The sequence below is a fragment of the Lepisosteus platostomus genome, chromosome 1, assembly GCF_059453375.1.
Source record: "Lepisosteus platostomus isolate fLepPlt1 chromosome 1, fLepPlt1.hap1, whole genome shotgun sequence".
NCBI lineage: Eukaryota > Metazoa > Chordata > Actinopteri > Semionotiformes > Lepisosteidae > Lepisosteus > Lepisosteus platostomus.
Window position 1 is genome coordinate 65,387,746 of NC_142611.1, and position 20,519 is coordinate 65,408,264.

General features: G+C 48.6%; 1 protein-coding gene across 2 annotated transcripts in view; it reads right to left on the minus strand.

Moving 5' to 3' along the window:
• The window catches only part of LOC148678477 (RNA-binding motif, single-stranded-interacting protein 2-like), a 56,667-nt gene extending 46,206 nt beyond the window's left edge, over positions 1–10,461 (minus strand). Inside the window, exon 1 of one of the 2 annotated variants that reach the window (XM_088633600.1) lies at positions 10,122–10,461. In XM_088633600.1, coding sequence (XP_088489726.1) covers positions 10,122–10,193 — 72 coding nt within the window. In that variant the 5' untranslated portion in view covers positions 10,194–10,461. The remainder of the gene's footprint in view (positions 1–10,121) is intronic. The other variant, XM_088633599.1, reaches the window with a different exon arrangement.
• Positions 10,462–20,519: the final 10,058 nt, after the last annotated feature.

A 20,519-nucleotide genomic window follows, 5' to 3' on the forward strand; every position in this document is an offset into this window, starting at 1 on the left:
TGGCACCTTTGGCCTCTCCTACTTAGCTGTAATTAGACTTGTCTTGCGATCAATTAAGTAATTAAAACTGACTTGAAATGGATCCTGCACTGGAAGAGCCACAACTCTATGCCTCACCGCCAGAAGATCAAGTCCTCTTTTGCTCTTAGTCACTATTACATGACCTACAGAGCCCTCTGTTATAGAAGCTAGCGACACAGGCTGGAGTGTTCAGGATTGTTCCCTCAACTTGGGAAAATTGAAAAAAATTAAGATGCGTGAAGTTCAATTCCATTTTCTGTAGTGTTCACTGGGCAATACTGGAATGCCTTTGCGGTTTCCTCTGAGGTTAGCTTTGGAAGCACTAACCCGCTCAGGCAGAAACCCTGAATGTTAAAGATTAATAAAATAATAATAATAAACTTTAATTTATATAGCACCTTTAAAGGTGGTTTCTCAAAGCGCTTTACAGAATGACAACAACAATAAATAAAAAGAATACATAAGATTAACTGTTCAGCTGAGCCTTCTTTTAACTCTTGTCATACAGTCTTCTTTCAGTTAATATGTACATTGGGGCATTGTGGCTGTATATGAAATGCCTTCCATAATTTAAGTTGTACCTATTCACAAACATCTAAATCAACCAGAAAGCTGCTTCTCGTGATAAGGTAACCTCTACCTATTGAAGGAGCTGCAGAATGTTCTCTCGAGCACATGGCCATCATCAAATCTGGTTGACACACGAGCGGCAGCAGAGGAGTTAAAAAGCTGCCGTGTGGATACAGATTCTCTGCTTGTCCCAAAACTGCAAAACTACAGAGCAACTTTATTCCACAACCAGGATTGTTTTCCCCCTCTGGATTGCTAGTTCAGTTTTCCCAGCTCCACTCCTGGGGGAGCACACTCATGATCTGGGATTTGTCGGTCCATTCAGTGCCCTCTCATTTATCTTAAAATCTTTCACTGCTTAAACACTGCATTTAAAACACGCTGACGGAGGGAATTACTGTGCACCACTGGTCTCCAAAGAACTCTGCGCCAGTTATTTCTGTTTTTTTCTCATACCATACAACGTTTGTAATCGCCAGTAACTATTACTGCTGTGACCCTCGTACCAGTGCAGAGAGGGGAAATGAGGAATGCTGCGTCCACACACACTCCTCCGTAGGCGTGCTCCAATTGGAGACTTATGCTCCATGTGTCCTGGAACGCACACAGGAGACGGCAGCAGTGATTGGAGGTGTGACGCAGCTCTTGATGGCAGCACTGCAAGCCCATGGGCATGTGACAGGTCAAGGGTGAAAGGGAACACTGCTTTTCTGCAAACCTAGGATACCCTGACCGACTACAGCCCCCAGATCCTGGCAATGGTTGGCCAAAAATATGAACATCTCTTTGTTCTCAAGGACCAGTCACCTTAACCCAAACTACTTCCACAGGTGATTAGTAAATTGCAGGTATTCCTTTTAAAATTCTTTAATTCTTTAAAAGTGGGTGTTTTTTATAGATCAGCCTATCATACTGGACTGGGGCAGTCCAGGACCAGAGATAGAGATTCCTATGCCAGGCAGTGACCATTGGACAGGGGATGTTATGGATTTACTAAGCAAGTAATTTACTTAATTAAGGTTCATGAGAACTGAAGAATTTTCTGTTTTGCGGTTCAAAAAATGTTTGATTAAAAAAATCATGGGCTTGACTGAATGCACATGAATTTTTCCACGTTTTCAGAAATCGCTGATTTTTCGGTGCTTGGATTTGGGCTGCCCAACAAAAGGTTCCGAGACTCCCCAGCCTAAAGTTGGCAGATGACACAGTCCATACCCTACAGCAGTCTGCACTCAGAGCCAGCTCCTGGGCCACTCGCAGCAAGCGCCATTCCCCTCAAAAGCATCCCGTTTCCAACTTGGAATAAGATAAATGTCTGGAATGAGGGTGGGCCCCCCTAAGTCACGGATTGAGAAACACATCGGAACGAGGCGTCAGAAACACGTTTTTATCGGGATCTATACATTCTGTCTGTTAAGAGGGGCATAAGAAAAACCAAGGTGGCCATTGTTTTCTCCATGGGGTTTTTTCCGGTTCCATCACTTTGGCACAGAAGAGGGGGGAATTTGGGAGAAGGGGGCAGGGTGGAAGAAGCTCCGTAATTGAAACCCTTTGCCATCTGGTTTTGCAATCACCTCTCGCACAAAGGGCCCTTTTTTCTCCCCCTTGCAGAGTTTTTGTTTTGTTCCGTCTCCTCTCCTTTATTTATCCCTTAACCACAGGTATGGGAAAGAGATACTGTACGTCAAGAATTCTCCGGCCCGCCACCTGAACTCCCGGTGAACTCCGGCACAAAGGGATGCGGGCGAGCCGCCCGGCACCGTGCGGGGGCACAGACATCCACGTCGGCTCTTGCCGTTTGTCCTCCGAGACCCGCTCCTTCCTCTTCCTCCTTTTGCTTCTGCCCAATATCCCGGCATGGATTGTGGTTTTCCAGCCCCCCCGGGGTTCCCGGACCGCATCGCAGCGGCGGACATACCCCCGCGGCCCTCTCCCGCCACATTTCATCAAGAATTGCCCTCCGGCACCATGGGGGGGCTCCAATCCTTGAATGATCCTTCGGTCTGAACAGTGTCCTCTCCTTGGAAGCGCAGTTTATGCCGCTTGGCTGTATTTACACACAGGAAGGGGATCTCCCAGACAGAAGTATGACTGTAAACTTTTCGAATCCAGGAAAGGTGATGGAGTATTGGCAGATTCATTCTTTGTCTTGAGAACTGGATTTAATCAGCCCTCTTTTTTCTTTTGGTGCGGAATCCCACACGCTTTCCATGTATGTTTTCTTTTGTTATACTTGTGTGTTTGACCGGGATTTCCTTAATCTGGCCTCCTTAACTACCCCTCTTCATTCCATTCCTCATTCCTCCACCTGATTGGTGGTGCAGTGGGGCTGCTGCCATCACTGTGGTGGTGGAGCACATGGGTGACTTCATACATGCGTAAAGGCACTTGCAGCTCTTTGGGATATAAAAGCACATTGCCAATCCAAGCAATTATTACTGTTTTGAAAATAAAAGTTATCAAGGGATAATATTCTTTATTTTTTATAGCTGTTCTTTCATGAAATATCACTGTAAGGCACTTAAAGTTTCTATATACAGGACAGCAGAAAAGGCTGTAGTGTTTCTTTCTGAGGAATGGGTCACCCTCATATGCATTATACTGGACACTGCTGGAGGGACAGCGGGCGGTTTGGCAGGCGAGATCATAGAAGCTGCCTCTCTAATCCTCATTAACTCACCGATGAGAATCCGATGTCAAACTGGAGAGATGCAGGCAATGGAAAAGCAGTAAGGAATAGCAGGCGCTGTATATACAAAGGGCAATATTAAAATTCTACGCAGGGAGGAATTTTTGTTTAACCGCAATTTTCACAAGTGACGGGAATTTTGTCTCATTTTTAGCTCACTTGGGTCTATGGCCACATATGCTTGCCCAACATGTGGTTTGAGTTGCTTGGAGTTTAATGATCATATTTTCCTTGGCAGGTCTTTGATTAATGAGGAATAGAAGCAGCACAGACTACCCAGGGTGCTAGTAAAGCAGTGGCCTCGTAGAGTGCAATTTCTCCCTAAAGCTGGAGCACATTTCATAGCTAAGAACGAATGCTGCAGTGCTGATCTGTTTCAGGGCTTAAAACTGGTACTATGGCGCACGCACACACAATCCTCCTTAAAACGTCTAAAGTAATTTTTAAGAGGCCCATGTGTGGGTTTTATAGAGGCTGCTTGGGTGTGGATTGCTGCTGGTTATCTGGAAGATGAAGTGTAGAGCATGTAAAAGCTCTAAAACATCACTCTGCGGGCACTGACCAAGTCTGGGTTCTCCTGTTTGCTTTAAAGAGCTGGACAGTAGTACTTATTTGCATTCATTTTTCAGAAAAGTAAGTCTCCTAGAAGATTTTTAGTTTTATAGAAACTAAGCATGTATTTTTTAGTAAGGCTTCGGTGCAGTGCTCAGTATAGCTTTACCTCTCTCATAATGGTTTAAATGATGTAAGAAGTGAAGGGTTCATTGCTGTGTTTGTCTGAACGTTATAGAGGTCACTGCAGTGCCTCTACCAAGAGGGCTCTTCCTTCGGTTTACTATCATAAGACATAGGGAGCATCTTGTATCTGCATCTTCATATTTTCTTTGTACAGCAGCTACACCTCAAGCCTAAGCCATCCACAAAATTCCCAGTGCTAGGCAGGTTTTCTGAGCATGGATAACTGCTTAGTGGCAAAGTGCTTGAAGCAGATTCACCATTGGTTCATCCGGTCAAAAGCCTGAGCCTGAAGTGCAGGTGGTTGATTCCTGCAATCCCAGGGTTTGCAAGTTTCAATCCAGGCTGTACCACTGTGGCTGGGAATGCTGTGTAGTACCACAAAACTGGGAAGGCAGGGGCAGATGGGTGGTCTTCGGACTGCTACACAGCAGTGGCCCCTAAGTGGTACACAGTGGGAGATGTGTCTGTGCTCCAGCTGACATCCTTGCTCAACCATTCCTGTTTTTGAGCTAAATGGAACCAACAGCATAGTGAAGCATTTTTCTATAGAGGTCTTATGTAAGTGAGTGCAGCACTGCCGTGGCTAGTTAACTTGAACAGCAATTGAGATAAAAAAAAGGTGAAAATAATTTGCAATTCAGTTTTATGTCCCTGACTCCTCTGTGCCATGGGCCGAGGAGAGAGACATGCTGGGTTCCTTTCTGAAGACGGGCAATGAAAGGTGCCCGACTGGGAGTTTTATTTAGCGTATCCACATGTGATGGGGGATGTTTCTCCATCTTGCACTTCCAGGAAAGCGGGCTAACTGACCTGCGGTGCCACTGTCCACATCCGTTCAACCACACCTCCTCCTCCATAAACACTCCTCCCAGCAGCCCCGACCTCCCGCAGAGCGAGAGCACAGGATATGACCACGCTGCCGCGGTCATGTGACTCCGAGCACTCCCCAGGGACAGGGCTAGCGACAGTGTGCTGGGGACTGATCAGACTGTTTTTCCTGGTATTGTCTCACCAAGGATTCATCCCTCTCATTGCTGTTACAGCTTACTTTTAAAATACTATTACATGCATTTTGAAGATACATGTTGGGTAGAATGATAAATCCCATTCTGCAATTTTTTATGTAATCAGGGAAAACAAATCTAAGAAGCCTGATAGTGATGCCGGGTTGCACAGTAGTGTTTTTTCAAGGTTCGTTCCGAAACTCAAGTGTGCAAACTGTTTGGACACAGCAGGTATGAATCTCTGAGAGCCACGCGGTTGTTTTCGTCTGGCGCAAGAATCGTTCAGAATCGTGGAGCTGCTGGCATTTTGCTGGCATGACTGCCCAGTCCCACCCAAAACAACACCCACAAATTCAAAACTAGTAATATGAAAAACATGGCACATTCAAGCCACACGTCCGAAAAACACCGATCCCTGATGTCTGGAGTCACCAGAACTCAAGAGGGAAGCAATCAAGGACAGTGGTTTCTTCAGCAGGGAGACTCGGCTTGCTGGCAGCAATGTGCATCTTGCATGAGGCATTTCTGTCCTGCTGACATGAAGAGGATTTGGCATCTGGACTGACCGCGTCACAGCAAGGGTTTGAAAACTAAAACATACACGACGCCTTCCACTGCGGCAGAAACCGACAGGAATCCTGAAGCTGGTGGAGAAATGGGGCAGCTTGAGCACACGCTTAGACAGGACCAGTCCCCTGTTTGGCCTCCTGGTAAGGTAAACTGTCAGTCCACTTCACCGGCAAAGCCTGAAGCCATCAGCGAAGTTCACGGGCTGGTCATGATGAAATGTTCCAACGGCAAATCCGCACCTTTTCACCATTTCCCTGTACGCAGCGAGTATTAAACAATGATCGACACACTGAAAATCCTGGATCGTCAGTACTGAAGAGGCCACTTGACCAAGTTGCAGCGGGAAACTATTTTGTAGTAAAGAGCTCAAAGCAGGTCAGACAGGGTGGGAGAACTTGCTGACACATGTCGCCTATCTTCTTTGGCCATTGCAGTGGTTGGCTCTTTTACCCCAAGGTGTACCACACTAGAACCCTTTAGGAGGGATCAGCTGCCATTTTCAAAAACGTCATCGTGCCAGCTGTTTGGGTCTTCTGATAAACTGAGTGAGGTCTGGCAGGGTGCAAGCGAGGCCGTGGCCAGGGGCTGCCATTCCTCCAGCAACACTCCCCCCCCACTGGTGCCTTCTGCTGACCCGTCCATTGATCGTGCTCCATCTCCAGCTGTGCATTATCAGAAGGGGCGGCTCATCCCGGAGACAGCCTTAACACGCCAGAGCTGACCCTGGAAGCACAGGCTGCCGATACATCACAGAGCCACAGCATGTGGGACCTTTTGGAAAAGCCCGTCAAACCCAGCCAGCACGTGTTGGACCGATGGGAGGAAAGCGGAACCGGTAGGACAATTTCCATCCCTTTCCTCCACGAGTGCAGGGTAGTGTTTTTGTGTGCTGGGAATCGAGGCGTATGTCAATGTGACCTCCACAGTTCTGTCTTTCCAGTAAGCACGTGTAGCTCCACTGCTGGAGAAATGACTGTATCAGTAATAGTCCAGTCTAGGTTGATGGGATTTCAAGTCTTGGGCAAACGGGCAACCGGCGGTGGTTGGAGTCTGGAACTAGCTACCCTGGCATGTTGTCGAAGCAAACGCCCTGCTTCTTTCAAGACGTGGTTAATGAAATCCCTGAATCAGTTAGCTGCGGCGAAACCTAACCTAAATTTACCAAACTTTCCTTATGTTATAAGGTCAACAATGGTTGTGGATTTCCTGATGAATGTCGCAGGTGTTTGTGCTAAAGCGCAGTGGAATGTTTAGCTGTTGATGTTTAAAATGCAGTGCAGCACAGAGGTAAAGACACATGACCCCACGTCCCTGCATGTGCGAAGCCTGGTGGGGAAATAGCTAGCAAAAGGACATGGGAGCCTGTTAGGGAGCATGCAAGCTCCACACAAATGATCTCTCAATGCTGGGATCCAACCCAGGACCCAAGAGCTGTGAGGCAGAAGCCTGCCCATAGACTTTTAAACCCAGGGTGGGCAAAATCACTGTATGAGAACCACAGGGTCTCCTGGTTACCTGTCCACCTGGAATCTTATAATCAAGTTTATATGGATAAGAAGCCATATTGCCCTTTTTTTGCTATCAATCGGCTAGGCATTGAAAAGCTCCTATACAACTTGCAGGACTCGAGAGTTGACAGCCCTGCTTTTGGCTCAGGCTTCTCTTATTCCCCACAGCCCTACCTGCCCTTGCACAAAGAGGAGATGAAGGTCTAAATAAGAGGATCTTGAGCGGTGAGGCCGGCAGTGAAGTCCGCAGTGGCCGGGGTGTGAGGGCACTGAGAGCCTCTCGTGGCTGAGCTCGGGCAGCAAGGACTCATCCTGTCCTGTGCTCTGCTGCCCGAGCCCCACGCCGGCTTCAGAGACGGAGCGTCCTGCCGACAGCCTGTTTACACTCCGCCCAGACCCATCCCGCCAGAGCGCCCGACACCTCCTCCCTCCTTCCCTCGGATCCAGCCCGGCACCAGGGCCCGTCCCCCGGGCCAGCGCTGCCCTGCTCTGCTCCCACCGGGAGCGCGAGACGGAGGAGGGAGAAAGGGTGGAACTGCGCCGTGCTCTCCTCTCGGTGAAACTGCACTGGGCCATAGGTAGCGCCCTTAGACTCTCTCTATCGTCTCAAAAAACACAGGCTGTTTCGTGCATCAGTTTCACTTAATCCAGCACCTGTGTCAGTATGTATAACGGAGCATCTTTCACTAATAATTAATCTGTTTTCTGTCTACATACAGTTCATACAGGTGACACCAATACTGCCAGACCTCTTCAAAGGGCCGGGTTCTTAAGAGGTTTATGCGCCTTATCTAACGTTTTACTGCACCTAACAGGACGCTGCAAAAAAAGCACTACAGTATATCAAAAGCATACGCGTTAGATCGGAGACGCACAGTACCCCATGCTGCAAGGCTTCATAGACCGTCGCGCATGACGCATCCGTAAGATTTATATTTAAAATACACGTTCTTTCCATTCCTTAACACTTTCCCTCGTGCAGGCTTTCCAGCACCGCTTTTGTGTAGCATTATGGCACATTAACAATCAGAGTTTTTCAGAGCCTCCCCATGACGGACATTGACAAGCCAACCACAAATACAGACTGCAGGCGTGTCTTGATACCTCTTGATATGCTTCCAAACATGCAATTAAAGCACAACTTGACCAGCAAATGTTGACTATTTTACGTTCGCCACGACCAGAATCGTTACCGTTCTCACGTTGCTGCAATTCATTTAACGTGTTTGTTTTTTTTTTTGCACGGCCGGGTCAGGTGCGAGGGCGGGGGCAGCAGCTGGGCAGGTGAAGAGCCGGTGAAATCGCCGACAGACAGCCGAGGCACAAGGCGAGCCCTGCTGCCTGGCCGGGGCGAGCGCGAGGTGCGAAAGGCTTACGTGTGGAGGTGCACGCGCGGGGGGGACAGCAGTCCGACCCCACGAGCTCACCTGAGCCGTCACTGTCGGCTGTCGCCGGAGCAGGGCCGGCGTTCATTTTAAAACCGCTCCGTACGCAGTAAGGGGAATAGCAAATTGCAAAACCCCTCTCTTTTCTGCGGTTGTTTTTCCACGGCAGAAACTCAGTGGGATATTTAAGTTAATACTACACAGACATGTTCAGAATCAATCTGAGGCTCTGCGTCTACCCCCAACAGCCCAAGTATTTACTCTCAAGATGCACGCAGAAACAGTCAGAAGTACCTTCCAGACCGATGGTTCGGTGTGTTGTGCACCGCGTTGGCAGTGAGGGGGGGGGGAGATGATCAGACACGGGTAGGGAAACCCCGAGGGCCAGGGTTCTGCACGGATACAAGCGGGAGCCATAAGGTAAACATTTCAGTTCATGATGCTTTAATCGGCAGCTCGGAAAAGATTGTTTAGGTGCAAAGATTACCACTGACCTTTCCCATTTATTCATGCGTTTTGCATAAGCTATTCTCTCCTGCTGTCACAGGCGATAACTTGAATCTGTAAGAAGAAACCTCCATGTCTACAAAGATACCCGTTTAACCCCAGCCGGCCAGTTTCCCTTTATAAGATCACTTTATTGGCCATACACAATCTTTCTTGTATTAGGAATTCGCTGTGAAGTTCGTGCTGAGACGACTTGCGAACAAGGCATTGTCTCCAGTTTTCGCTCTACGTCATAAAGTTAAACGACTTGTTTTCCCTCAAGTGCAACAAAGTCACAATAAAATTGACCGCACGGCAACGCTGGGCGAGTAGCGCATATACCCACTGTTACATAAGTATGAAATATCTTTCAAATGGTCTTTTCTTTAGAAAAGGCCCGAGTCCTTCACCGGGGAGGGAGGGGGTTGTCAAATGTCTTTGGCCCAAAACGCGAAGGGGGGGGTTGACGATTTGATTGAATTTCTTAACGATTCGTCAAGATGGCAAAGCAGAGCTCGAGTCTAGTCCTCGTAGTGGGATTCTTTCTGTCCCCCTTTTTTAGGGGTGGGGCAACCTACCACTTGGTTTTAATAGAACAAAAAAAAAACTTTTGCCAAACTTCTCCGCTCTCTTAAAAGACTGGGGGAGAAGGGAGGTGTTTTTCCCCCCCCCTTTACATCGTGAATCTGAGAGTGCAGCTCCGTTCTCGTCGCAATAATCGATTACTTCACCACCCCACCCCCCTTGCCTGTCCCTCGTCACTAACACTATATCAACAACCACCCCCCCCCCCCCAAACACACCACCCACCCCCATTATAATCATATTAGTCCTCTACTCTCCGCGCAAGTTCGTTCGCTGTAGTTACATTTCTGTGCCATTAACCCAAAAGGCAAAAAGCCCACTGAGGTGAAAAGGAGGAAATCGCCGGCGCCGCCGTAGTTCTGTGTGACACTCGCACGGCAGCGGGGTACAGTACAGTAACAGCAGCCGTGTTCTGCGAATACTGAAGTTGCTGTTCCGCGCGTCTCGCTTTCAAGGACACTGCAGCTCTCGGCGGCTCGCCGAATCCTGTCAGCCCAAACCGCCGAACCAGCCCCGCCGGCCGGCCCAGAGCGGGGGCGGACCGCGAAACGCGGGATCGGTTTACCTTTTTGGTGTTTCTGCTGTTGTAGCCGTTGTAAGGGTTGAGTCCTGTCCTTGGCGGCACGGAGAGCAGCATTTTTCACAGCGCTATGTCCGGAGCGGCGAGTACAGCCGAGCCTGCCAGCTGACGTCAGCCGAGGGAAGTTCACGCTGGAATCCGGGGGAGCGATTGGAGTCCCGGTGCCGCTGCCGCTTGCCGAACAGCTAGTCTCCGCTCTCCCCGGGTCCTAGCGCCACGGCGAGGGGGCGGAGGACACAGCGCGCACCCAGGTCGCGCCGTATTCACAAAGCAACAGCACTTCGCCGACAGCATTCCTGGCGTGCCTTCCCCGTTTCACCAAAGCGACCTCATTCGCGCCCAGACGGTCTCTCCTGTCGCCTGCAAACCCATCACCCGACGACGAGCTGACGTGCTCTACTTTGTGTAGACCAAGGTGTAGAAACTTCGGTGTGACAACAACATTTGATCCGATGGGTGCTGCAGGATCCATATCGTCTCTTGTCTCTGCAGCTCGGAGCTTTTGGTTGTGTTGGATTAATATTTTATGGCGCTCCAGTCATTCACACTTTCCACAGCCTTGACTTTATTATGTCGTTCACTCTATCACAGTAGCAACTCCCGGATCTCAACAAACACAGAAAGCCAACCAGTGGCAAGTTAGTTGCTCAGTTAACATGCTTAGCGTTTAAAAGTTCCTTCAGCTGAGTCAGGGCACAGACATTATTTAATAACATATGTAGTACAAGAAGTGTGGGCTCTTCAAATTTCCAGTGTCCCTGAACCAGTTCTGAAGTGCATTAAGACGTACTTGCTTGCCAGTGATACCTCTTCAGAGCCTATTGAACACACAATCACCCTTGCAAATGAATTAATTTAGCACAGGAGATGAGAGTGCAGCTTCGCAGACGTCTCGAGAGCTCCTCTGTGCTTACATCCGAGGCTGTGCATACTCAGTTTGACCTCATTTACCTCAAGACAACAACCCATTCAGCTGATGAACCAAGAAATGCCAAAACACAAAATCACTTGAATGGATACAAAATGAGGATTTGTATGGTTAACCCTGATCATTACTTCCTGCAGCGGTGCTCACCAATTTGCTGTGGGTTTCTGCACTTGGTCTTGATGAAATAAAGATTCTTACATGTATATGATAATGTTTCTTTATTAGCCCTATACAATTTCTTGCATTAAGAATTTGTCTTTTCACATACCCCAGCTTTTCTCCATGAGACACAGACAGGGAGAGAAGCTTGGGGTCAGAGCACAGGGTCAGCCATTGTACAGCACCCCTGGAGCAGTTGGGGTTAAGGGCCTTGATCAGGGGCCCAACAGAGTAGGATTCCTCTGCCGCCCGCAGGAGTTGAACCTGCAACCTTCCAGTCACAGGCGTAGATCCTGAGCCACAGAGCCACCATATATGTGTGTGGGATGAAGGTAGGAGCCTACATGTGCGTGTGAGATGCGAAGGAACAAGTAGAGGATTAATTCCAGGCTGAAAAGTAGAAAAGGCTACATGCATTTAAGCTATGGGGGGGGGGGGGGGCTTATTGAAGAAGACAGACCTGAATAAGACTCCACAGGTGAAATGCTTTTTCTTCTTTTAACTTTTTAGCCTGGAATTATTCTCAGCTTTTCCTGTAGAACTGTAATACAAAGTACAAGCAGCTTTCTTTATGAATGTTGAAATGCTATGCATTCCACAATCAGTGTGTTTTGCAGCATGTTGTAAAGCAGGCATTACATATGACAAACACAATGTCAGTAAATCATGGGATTACTGCAACAAGTAGAATCACCCAGGGCCCCATTGCTGTGATGCAGCCAAAATAACCACTGTGCCACCAGGTGCTATTTGTGTGGAGTTTGCATGTTCCCTCCGTGCTCTTGGGTTTCTTCTGGGTGCTCCAGTTTCCTCCCATGGTCCAAAGACATCCTGGCAGGTTAATTAGCTGGGATGGGCTCCAGTTTCCCCACAGCTCCAGCACAACTGAGTTGTAACGGCTCCATCATAACTGTACTGGATAAAGTGTAGTAATAATGGATAGCAGAATCACTATGCATTGCCCCCTACAGGAGAGCTTGGCTGTGACAGGGGAGATACACTGCAGGCATTCACAGCCCAATCTCTGACTCTTGTGAAGCAAGCATGTGTGACATAAATGTAATTATATTTGTGTCTGTCATGAGGTGGCCTGTCTACGATCGGGCTTCTCTGAAAAGTATTGCAGAGGGTAGAGTTGAAGTCTGTATGAAAAACCGATAGTGAGTTTTTGGATCCGTTGGAAATCAGTTTTTAAACTTTCCGTCATCTGCAGTTCTGGCTGAAATCACCTCACTGGTAACGCGCCTAAGTGGTTCGGAATGCTGCACAAAGCTGCCAGCCGCAGTGACACTCAGTGGCTGCTGGCACAAGCCAGCTGTTCACCTCTCTGGTCTTCCGACTGTATCTGAGTGGCATTGCTTCTGTAGCCGGACACTCAGCCAAGGCTGCACTGCACAGCTTTTAGAAACATCCCCTGGGACGGATCACTGTGGATCTGTGTCTGCTGTCCCTGATCTCTTTTCTCATGCTGTAGGTGCATGTGAAAACTTTTACTTTTGTAGACATTCCTAAACCAGTTAGATTTAAAGGTGTTTTGGCATGCAGGAATGGATGTGAGCATCCCTCGTAGTGTGTGTGTTTTCCTGCAGACGTCTCCTGCGTGGGACAGTAGTCGTATTGTTCTGCCATGCTAGATGGAACCCGGTCTGTCTGCTGGGGTTTGAGTGGGGTGGCAGTGGGGGGGGGAGGGGGGGGGGTGAGTCACTTGACAGAATCATTGTTTGGACATCAACAGGCCTGTCGCTAGGCAACCCATCCCAGCCATCACTCACACGTCCCGGCTTGTAAATCCACACCGATTAGCTCCCGGGCGTGTGTTGTTCTGTGCACATGTCATAGGAACACGCTGCTCGTCTCAATTCCCCGTCCTCTGATACTCTCCCAGACAGCGCCTGCTGATCGGGCACTGCAAGCGGTGAGTTCAGGAGCCCCGCCTGTTCAGAGGAGGACCTGTGTGGCTGTTTTCCTGGTGGTAGAGAGCGTGGCAGCACACAGCAATCTGTTCACAAATAAAACTAAAACATGAAGATTGGTGGCAAACGAGAAAGCATGCTCTGCAGACATTTTGTCCATTTTTGATTTTTTTTCTACAGCCCATGCACTTATAACAAAGTGTTAGCCGGTGCTAGGCAGTCCGCCCTCTCTGGCTAATTCCTCCTTTAGCTCCAAGGCATCCAACTCTTGCATTTGCCTTTGTTGACAGAAGCAGTGCTGCCATCCCTTCCGAAAGCACCCTCGCTCCTCACAGGAAGTCGTGACGTAAGCGCCCTGAGTCGGGGCTGGAGCTCGAGAGGAGGTGGTCCTGGAGGCTGGGGGGTTGCTAGTGAGCAGGCTGGGGTTGGGCGACAGACAGACAGAAGCTCCAAGCCACAAGACATTCTCTGCAGGGCACTGACACCCACATCAAAGCCCGCTCGCAGTCTGCACGCTAATTCCACCGCAGTTTTCCAGGCTGGTAGGAATTAGTTTCGGATCGGGAAAGGAGGGGCCAGGCTGTGTGGGCCAGTTCGCATACTGCTTCTTTGGCACAAACAGGGGGCAGAGCATGTTGGAGTGGCGCGATAGGGGGTATTGACTGCACAACGGGCAAAAATGTTGACATGTCAGGCAAAGCTCGTGTCTGCACCATCGCACAGACAAAATCAGTTTGTGAGTGTGATTGGACGTACAGTGGGAGGTAGCAGTATGAAAGGCCAGGCTGCTACTGACTGCGCCTGGCTGCTCTTGGCTTCAGGTATCCTGGTAACATCAGCTGTCGTGTTGTAAATGTCTGAAGAGCAGGCAAGGATACAAGTGTGACTGGTGGTGAGAGTGTGTGTATAATTCCTATGCTCTGCAGGCTGTTGTGAAAGTGCACTGTAGTAAAATGCCCAAGTTACTCCCCATAGCCCGAACGGATCAGGAATCTTCTAGGAACTGAACGTCAATGTGAACGTGTGCTCTTGCCGTCTCTGTTTGCGGATCCAGCAAAGGAAGAAGTCTCTAAAACTGAGTGACTATGGAGGAGCACAGAGCTCTAGTTAGGTCTCCTCCCAGGGCAGTGGGGTGAAGGGATAAGGGGAATCTGGTGACCCTGCAGACACTTCTCCTAAATCAGACCCTCTCAGTTGCTCGCAGGCAGACAGATAAGCAAAGTGTTGGAGAGCCACCATCCTGACTGCCCTTGAATGGGCTGGCACCCCTGCTGAACCAGGTTTTGAAGTGTAGGAGAGGGAGGGGTGGTGGCTAGGAGGTGGTTCGAAAATAAGAGACAGAGATTGATTCAGATTCAAAGAGCCTCATTGGCAAGACCACTGAATTTCGGTGTTGCCAAAGCAGATACAATTAGCACAACGTTCAGGCTTACTGTTCCTCAGGCTGGCATAGGAGATCACATAGTACTGCAGCTGCGTTGAGTTTCCTCCCCCAGTCACAGGACTGGAAACTGTTCAGATTCTGGCGGGAGTGGGAATTCTGGGATTAGATCCATTACTTTGGGGAAGAATTTTTGCTCACAGTGTGGCAGAAAATGCAGCTCTTGTTTTCTGCCTGTTGGCAGTGTGAGCACGTTAAAGAGGAGATGGATCTATACTCATCACACAAGCTAGCAGAGAGGTCCGGCGATGAAGGACAGTCAGAGCCTCTCCACCTGTCTGTAATATCTTTCTTCACACCTGCCACAGTTCAGCTGCCTCCAGGTTCCTCTGTATAAGCTGTCTTTTCTGTCCTTTGAGTAGAGCAACACTGAACAATTTTTATCCGCGTGAATCCTGCCCCCAAGTTTTCTGTATAATAGGATATTTTCCTTTTCATGTCTGGCTGCTTGCTTGTGTCAGATTTTTTTAGTCGACAACTAAACAGTTTCTGAATGCTGGGTTTTGGCTACAGGGATGCCTTACATCTCTTGATCTGCTTGGACTCTCTCCTCCTAGTTCGCCGGAATCTTGGTCCCAGCAGTGCAATTATAGTTTCTCTCCATGCCGAGCATGTGTTCTCAGAAATATGTGGAGCCCAAGCCAGAGAGTGACTGCTGAAGCAGTTGCTGTGTTGTGTCCTGCTCTGTGACAGGAAAGTAAAGACCTTTCTCGCCCAGAAAAAAGTCAATGGGAGTTTTTCGTTTGAACGTATCGCACTTAGAAAAAAACAAGTTCTGCTCTGTTGAAGCTGAGCAGGTATTGGCCATATGCCTATGGCTGCGAAATGAGGGAGGGTTTGGAGGACAGCTGCTGATTCACCGTACGGCAAAGCAGGACTGTGTGGCAAGCGAGAGATCCGCTGTGCTAGCCCCCAGATCTGGCCCCGCACAATTTACACCATCAGCTACAGCACAACTTTGATATCGATCTGGGTAAGCAATACAGTGAAGTGCCTGAAAACTAAATGGAGGCAAAAATCCAAATTGAGATACTCTGCTGCCCTGTTGCCATTAATGTGCAAAGAAAGTTTGATGTGTCGTATCCCTCATCCGGCCACGATCTTACTGAAATGGGACTCAGACTCAAAACTTCCACTGCTGGCTATCCCAGCTGGGAGTCATCTCGGAAACCCATGATCCTTGAGTCCGGAAACTCTGGGTGAGGGAGGGTCGTGGATATGTCTGTGTTATCTGGGGGGGCATGCGTCACTATCAACGCGGGCAGTAAATGTCTCCACAAGCACAGGAGGTCCTGGTCTATCAGGTGATGTGCAGACATCCCAACAATGGAAGTAACTTTATTTTTAAACCACATGGTATACGATAAGATCACTTTATTGGCCATATACAATTTCTTGTATTAGGAATTTGTCTTTTCATGTACTCCAACTTCCTCTCCATGAGACACACAGACAGGGAGAGAAGCTGGGGGTCAGAGCGCAGGGTCAGCCGGTGTACAGCGCCCCTGGAGCAGTTGGGGTTAAGGGCCTTACTCAGGGGCCCAACAGAGTAGGATTCCTCTGCCGGCTGCGGGATACAAACCAGCAACCTTCCAGCCACAGGCGCAGATCCTTAGCCACAGAGCCACCGCACTGCCCCTTTTAAATCTAAATGGGACAAAGACATTTGCTTCAAGTCTGTTTTCCCCCTGTGTGGAGTTGCAAGTCAGCGGAGTTTGGAATACTAAATAACAATAGAGTGAGAGTCAACAGGCTCCGCAAACCTACGAATACAAATGTGTGTGTGTGTGAGGCCCCACGTTTGCACATGCTTTGAATTCCTTAGGTGTTATCAGCAGAGTGAGCTCAGTAGCTGCCTGTCCATGAAAACACACAGAAAGAATCCAACCAGACCTTCTGCATCCTGAAATGCAGTCCACTCACTGTGCATTGCCAGGAAGTGTGATCCTCATACCGGCAATAAAGCACAAGCACCCTCTCCAGCGTGTTAAATCGCATTACATGGGCTTTTGCAAAGGAAGTTGGTACAGCCAGGGTTTAAATTCAGCTGAAGTTGTCTGGAGCAGGGCTCTGGTGAAGCTATTCAAATCTCAATGCCAACCTGATGAAATAATACAGGATACAGCTTTACTATAAATAATGATGCCGCCATAGCATAATCGTTATGAGTATTGTGGCTATTTATTTTCATTTTACTTGTGATAATATGACAGGGCTGCAGATTTGGAGGGGCCTATGGAGGGAATGGCGTTTGAGGAAATGGGTGTGTACAGGTGCATCGGGTTTTTCTACCAGGGACAGTCACACAGGAAGGCAGTGTCAGCTCTCCTGCGAGTACCTGAACGTGGTCACGGTCTCTTACAGCACGGCCGTGCCAATGCCAGCTTTCGTTAGCCTGGCACATCTCGAGTGGGAGACTGCCGGGCCACATGTGACATCCTGGACCGAGGAGCAGAGTCCTGCTGCTGAGGAGTTCTTCTGAGCTGTTTATTAGCGATTTATCAGTGACTTGTTATACTTGTGGCTACTTGTTGCAGCCAGCAGCCATATCACTCTGCAACTCACAGCTGGCAGCCCACTGAAGCTCAGAAGGTGTGAGCCTGGTCATGGGAGACCTCCTGGGAAAAGCTAAGGTTGGTGCTGGAAGAGGTGTTAGTGGGGCCAGTAGGGGGCGCTCACCCATGTGGGTCCTAATGCCCCAGTATAGTGACGGGGACACTATACTGTAAACAGGCGCCGTCCTTCGCATGAGACGTAAAACCGAGGCCTCTGTGGTCATTAAAAATCCCAGGGCGTTTCACGAAAAGAGTAGGGGTGTAACCCCAGGATCCTGGCCAAATTTCCTATTGGCCATTACCAGTCATGGCCTCCTAATAATCCTTATGTATGAGTTGGCTTCATTACTCTGCTCTCCTCCCCACTGAGAACTGGTGTGTGGTGAGTGTACTGGTGCACTATGGCTGCCGTCGCATCATCCAGGTGGGGCTGCACATTGGTGGTGGTGGAGGGGAGTCCCCATTACCTGTAAAGCGCTTTGAGTGGAGTGTCCAGAAAAGCGCCATATAAGTGTAAGCAATTATTATATACATGGAATAAAACACATTGGAAGTAAAAGGGGAACTGCAATGCTATTTTTTATATTTCGGGGCCTATTAAGAATCAGCATTGATGAGCGCATTCCAAAACCAAAATGCAAGTAAAATGTACATCGTAACTTGTAAAATGTCCAATTTACATGACAAAATAGATGACATTTCCAGGAATATTCTGCGATTCAGAATGAGAAAACAAAACTTCACGTGAGGTGAAGCGGCCCTATCACATTGTAAACAAGCAGGCTTATGAATACACCTCTTCTAATCCCATAGAAATATTGCTCTCGGCTTTAAGACAGTTTTGCCGATAAAGGGAACTTACTTGTTAACTCTGCATGCAGATCACATTGGAACCTTTGTGCAGTGAGATGTCTGCTGCACCACCCATACTTAATTCACTCGTACATCACAGGACATTAATCATTACAGCGACTAGCGAGCAGGAAGGGCCGCTTCATGTCTCAGTTCATGGGAACTCTCTCTCGCCCTTGGCAAGACCAGGGGTTTGCGACTTGGTGCTTTCACAGAGTTCACGATGCAGTGCTTAATTCGAGATTCGGAAAAGATTTCCACACGTCAGTGAATTTATTTTGTCACCGAGATTTACTAACTGGTCTGAGAAACCGAGACCGCAGGTCCCCTGTGACCCCTATGTGAAGGTGCTAAATGAGTGCAGTGTGTCAGCAGGAAACAGGAATCTTGGATTCTTGCCGTTCTAAGGATGTGCACATCGCTCTTTTCACTGGGTTGAGCCGGGATTAGCACACAGCGGGGAGATCTGACTAGTTGACTCTCTCCGGGGAGAAAGGTAGCCCCCCCCCCCCCGCCCCCCATCACTCCTGCAGCCTGCCAAAAAGATTGCAAAATTCCTGTCTGTTATAGTCTGCTCGTTGGCCCCATGTAAAGAGAAACGGATCCTCACATCCTTTCAGTTCTCACTTATTTTTAATAATTTAACATTTCCAGCCTCGATGTTGTGCTGAGTGCTTGCATTCTACATTAGAGAAAGAGCAGATGTCGATGGCTACTGAGTATTGATTGGTTTCCCAGGAGGACTAGTGTCAGCTCAGGCGATCTCTGCCTGGTTTGACCATTTTCATGTTCAGTATGGGTGCCCTTGCTGATGCAGATACAGTAATTGTATTTCCAGAGTGCCACAAACTGCACGGTGGATAATTCCCTGGTGGTCCACACAGTCATTCAATTCACTCTTCCACTTGTATATACTAGCATGAAAGATTGCAATATAGACTGTTACAAGCTATTATGGTGTGTCGTACAATTCCCTTCATCCTCTCTGGTAGACATGATGAATACCTCCAGGCACAACAGTAGGAAATGACATTAACTCCCTTGGCAGATGTTCCTGCAGTCTAGTCATGGATGTCAGCAACCAGGACAGAGACAGGGAGCAGAGAGGCTTTTGCTGTTTCCTGACAGGGTGAATCCGAGAGGATGAGGGCCCATTAATAGAGGTGTGCACAGTTGTGGGCTGCAGGACAATGATTACAAACCAAGCCAGGATGTTTAGATTCGTTGAGAAGAAAAACGATCCAAAAAACAACAAGTACAAGGATGAGCTGCGTACTCAGTGGTTTTTCTCCGCTGTATTGGGTGGGGCATGGGCACATGTCAATTTTCCAGTGAGAAATAGGGAATGAATTCAGCATGGACAAGGGTAGGTGATTACTAAGGCAGTATCTATTGTAGAAATGAAACCTGTAAGGAATACAATATTCCTAATCCTGGAGGCAGTACTGTTTTTGTCCGGGTACCCTGATTTCCCCTTGAAAAATGCACGTCACTACATCTTGGCATATATAGTGGGAAGCAGAAAAATAACGTTTAAGCACGGTGATTTAAGCACGGTCTGTGTGTGTGTGTGCCATGCCCTGCAATGGACTGGCATCCTGGTGTGTACTCTGCCTTGGGCCCATTTCCTGCTGTCTCCCCCGTGATCCTCTACCGGATAAAGCAGGTTTGAAAATGGATGGATGTACAGTAACAAGCATTTTTTACAATAGCAGCTTCAAGTGGGGAGCCCTGTGAGCTGCATAGGACCAAGTAGGGGTGAGTTCCAGGCTGGAGAGTAGAGAGAAATAAAAAAAAACACACCCAGCAATTTGCCCTTTTCACTTTTTGAAAACGGCCTCCACAAATAGACAAGAGCAGATTTGATTGGGCTAGTCCAGTACCAGGATCCCGGCATCGTATCCGATTCCGCCTCCCATCCGTTCGGATCGGGGTAACGGCCTGGGCTCTCGCTGCCCCTGGGCCTGGCAGCAGCGCTGTCTCGTTAGCGCCCCTGCTTGCACTTTTGTCTCCTTTTGTCTCCGGCCAAAAAGAAAAATCAGACAGCCCCAGAACGTTTTGAAGTCTGTCTTCTTCTTCGAGAGGCCGTTTCTTTTCCAGCTGCACACAATGGGAGCTTGTTTGGGTTTGGGCTGCGGCTGGCCAGGCAGGAATTCCTGTGCTGCTGCTGATAAGAGGCTGTGACAGTGTTGTACAGATAAGCCAGACGCCATTCAGACAAGCCGGGTTCTTTTTCCTCCGCTGGCTCTGATTTTGCAAAGGGGGTGTGTGCGTGTGTGTGCGTGTGTGTGCGTGTGTGTGCTTGTTTGCATTTGTGTGTGTTGGGGGGTGGTCGTGGCATGGATTAGAAAGACTAAAAGAAGCTTTGTCCAACTTACTTAACAACTGGAGAATGTATCCAAATGCATCATCGGTGGGAGTTCTTGGAGAGGAAGGCCTCACACAATTTGATCATTTCCTTTCTTTTCAAAGCCGTTAAGACTTCATCCCCTCTTTCAGTGCCAGGGAGATCAGGACAAAGCTGGAGCTTATTTT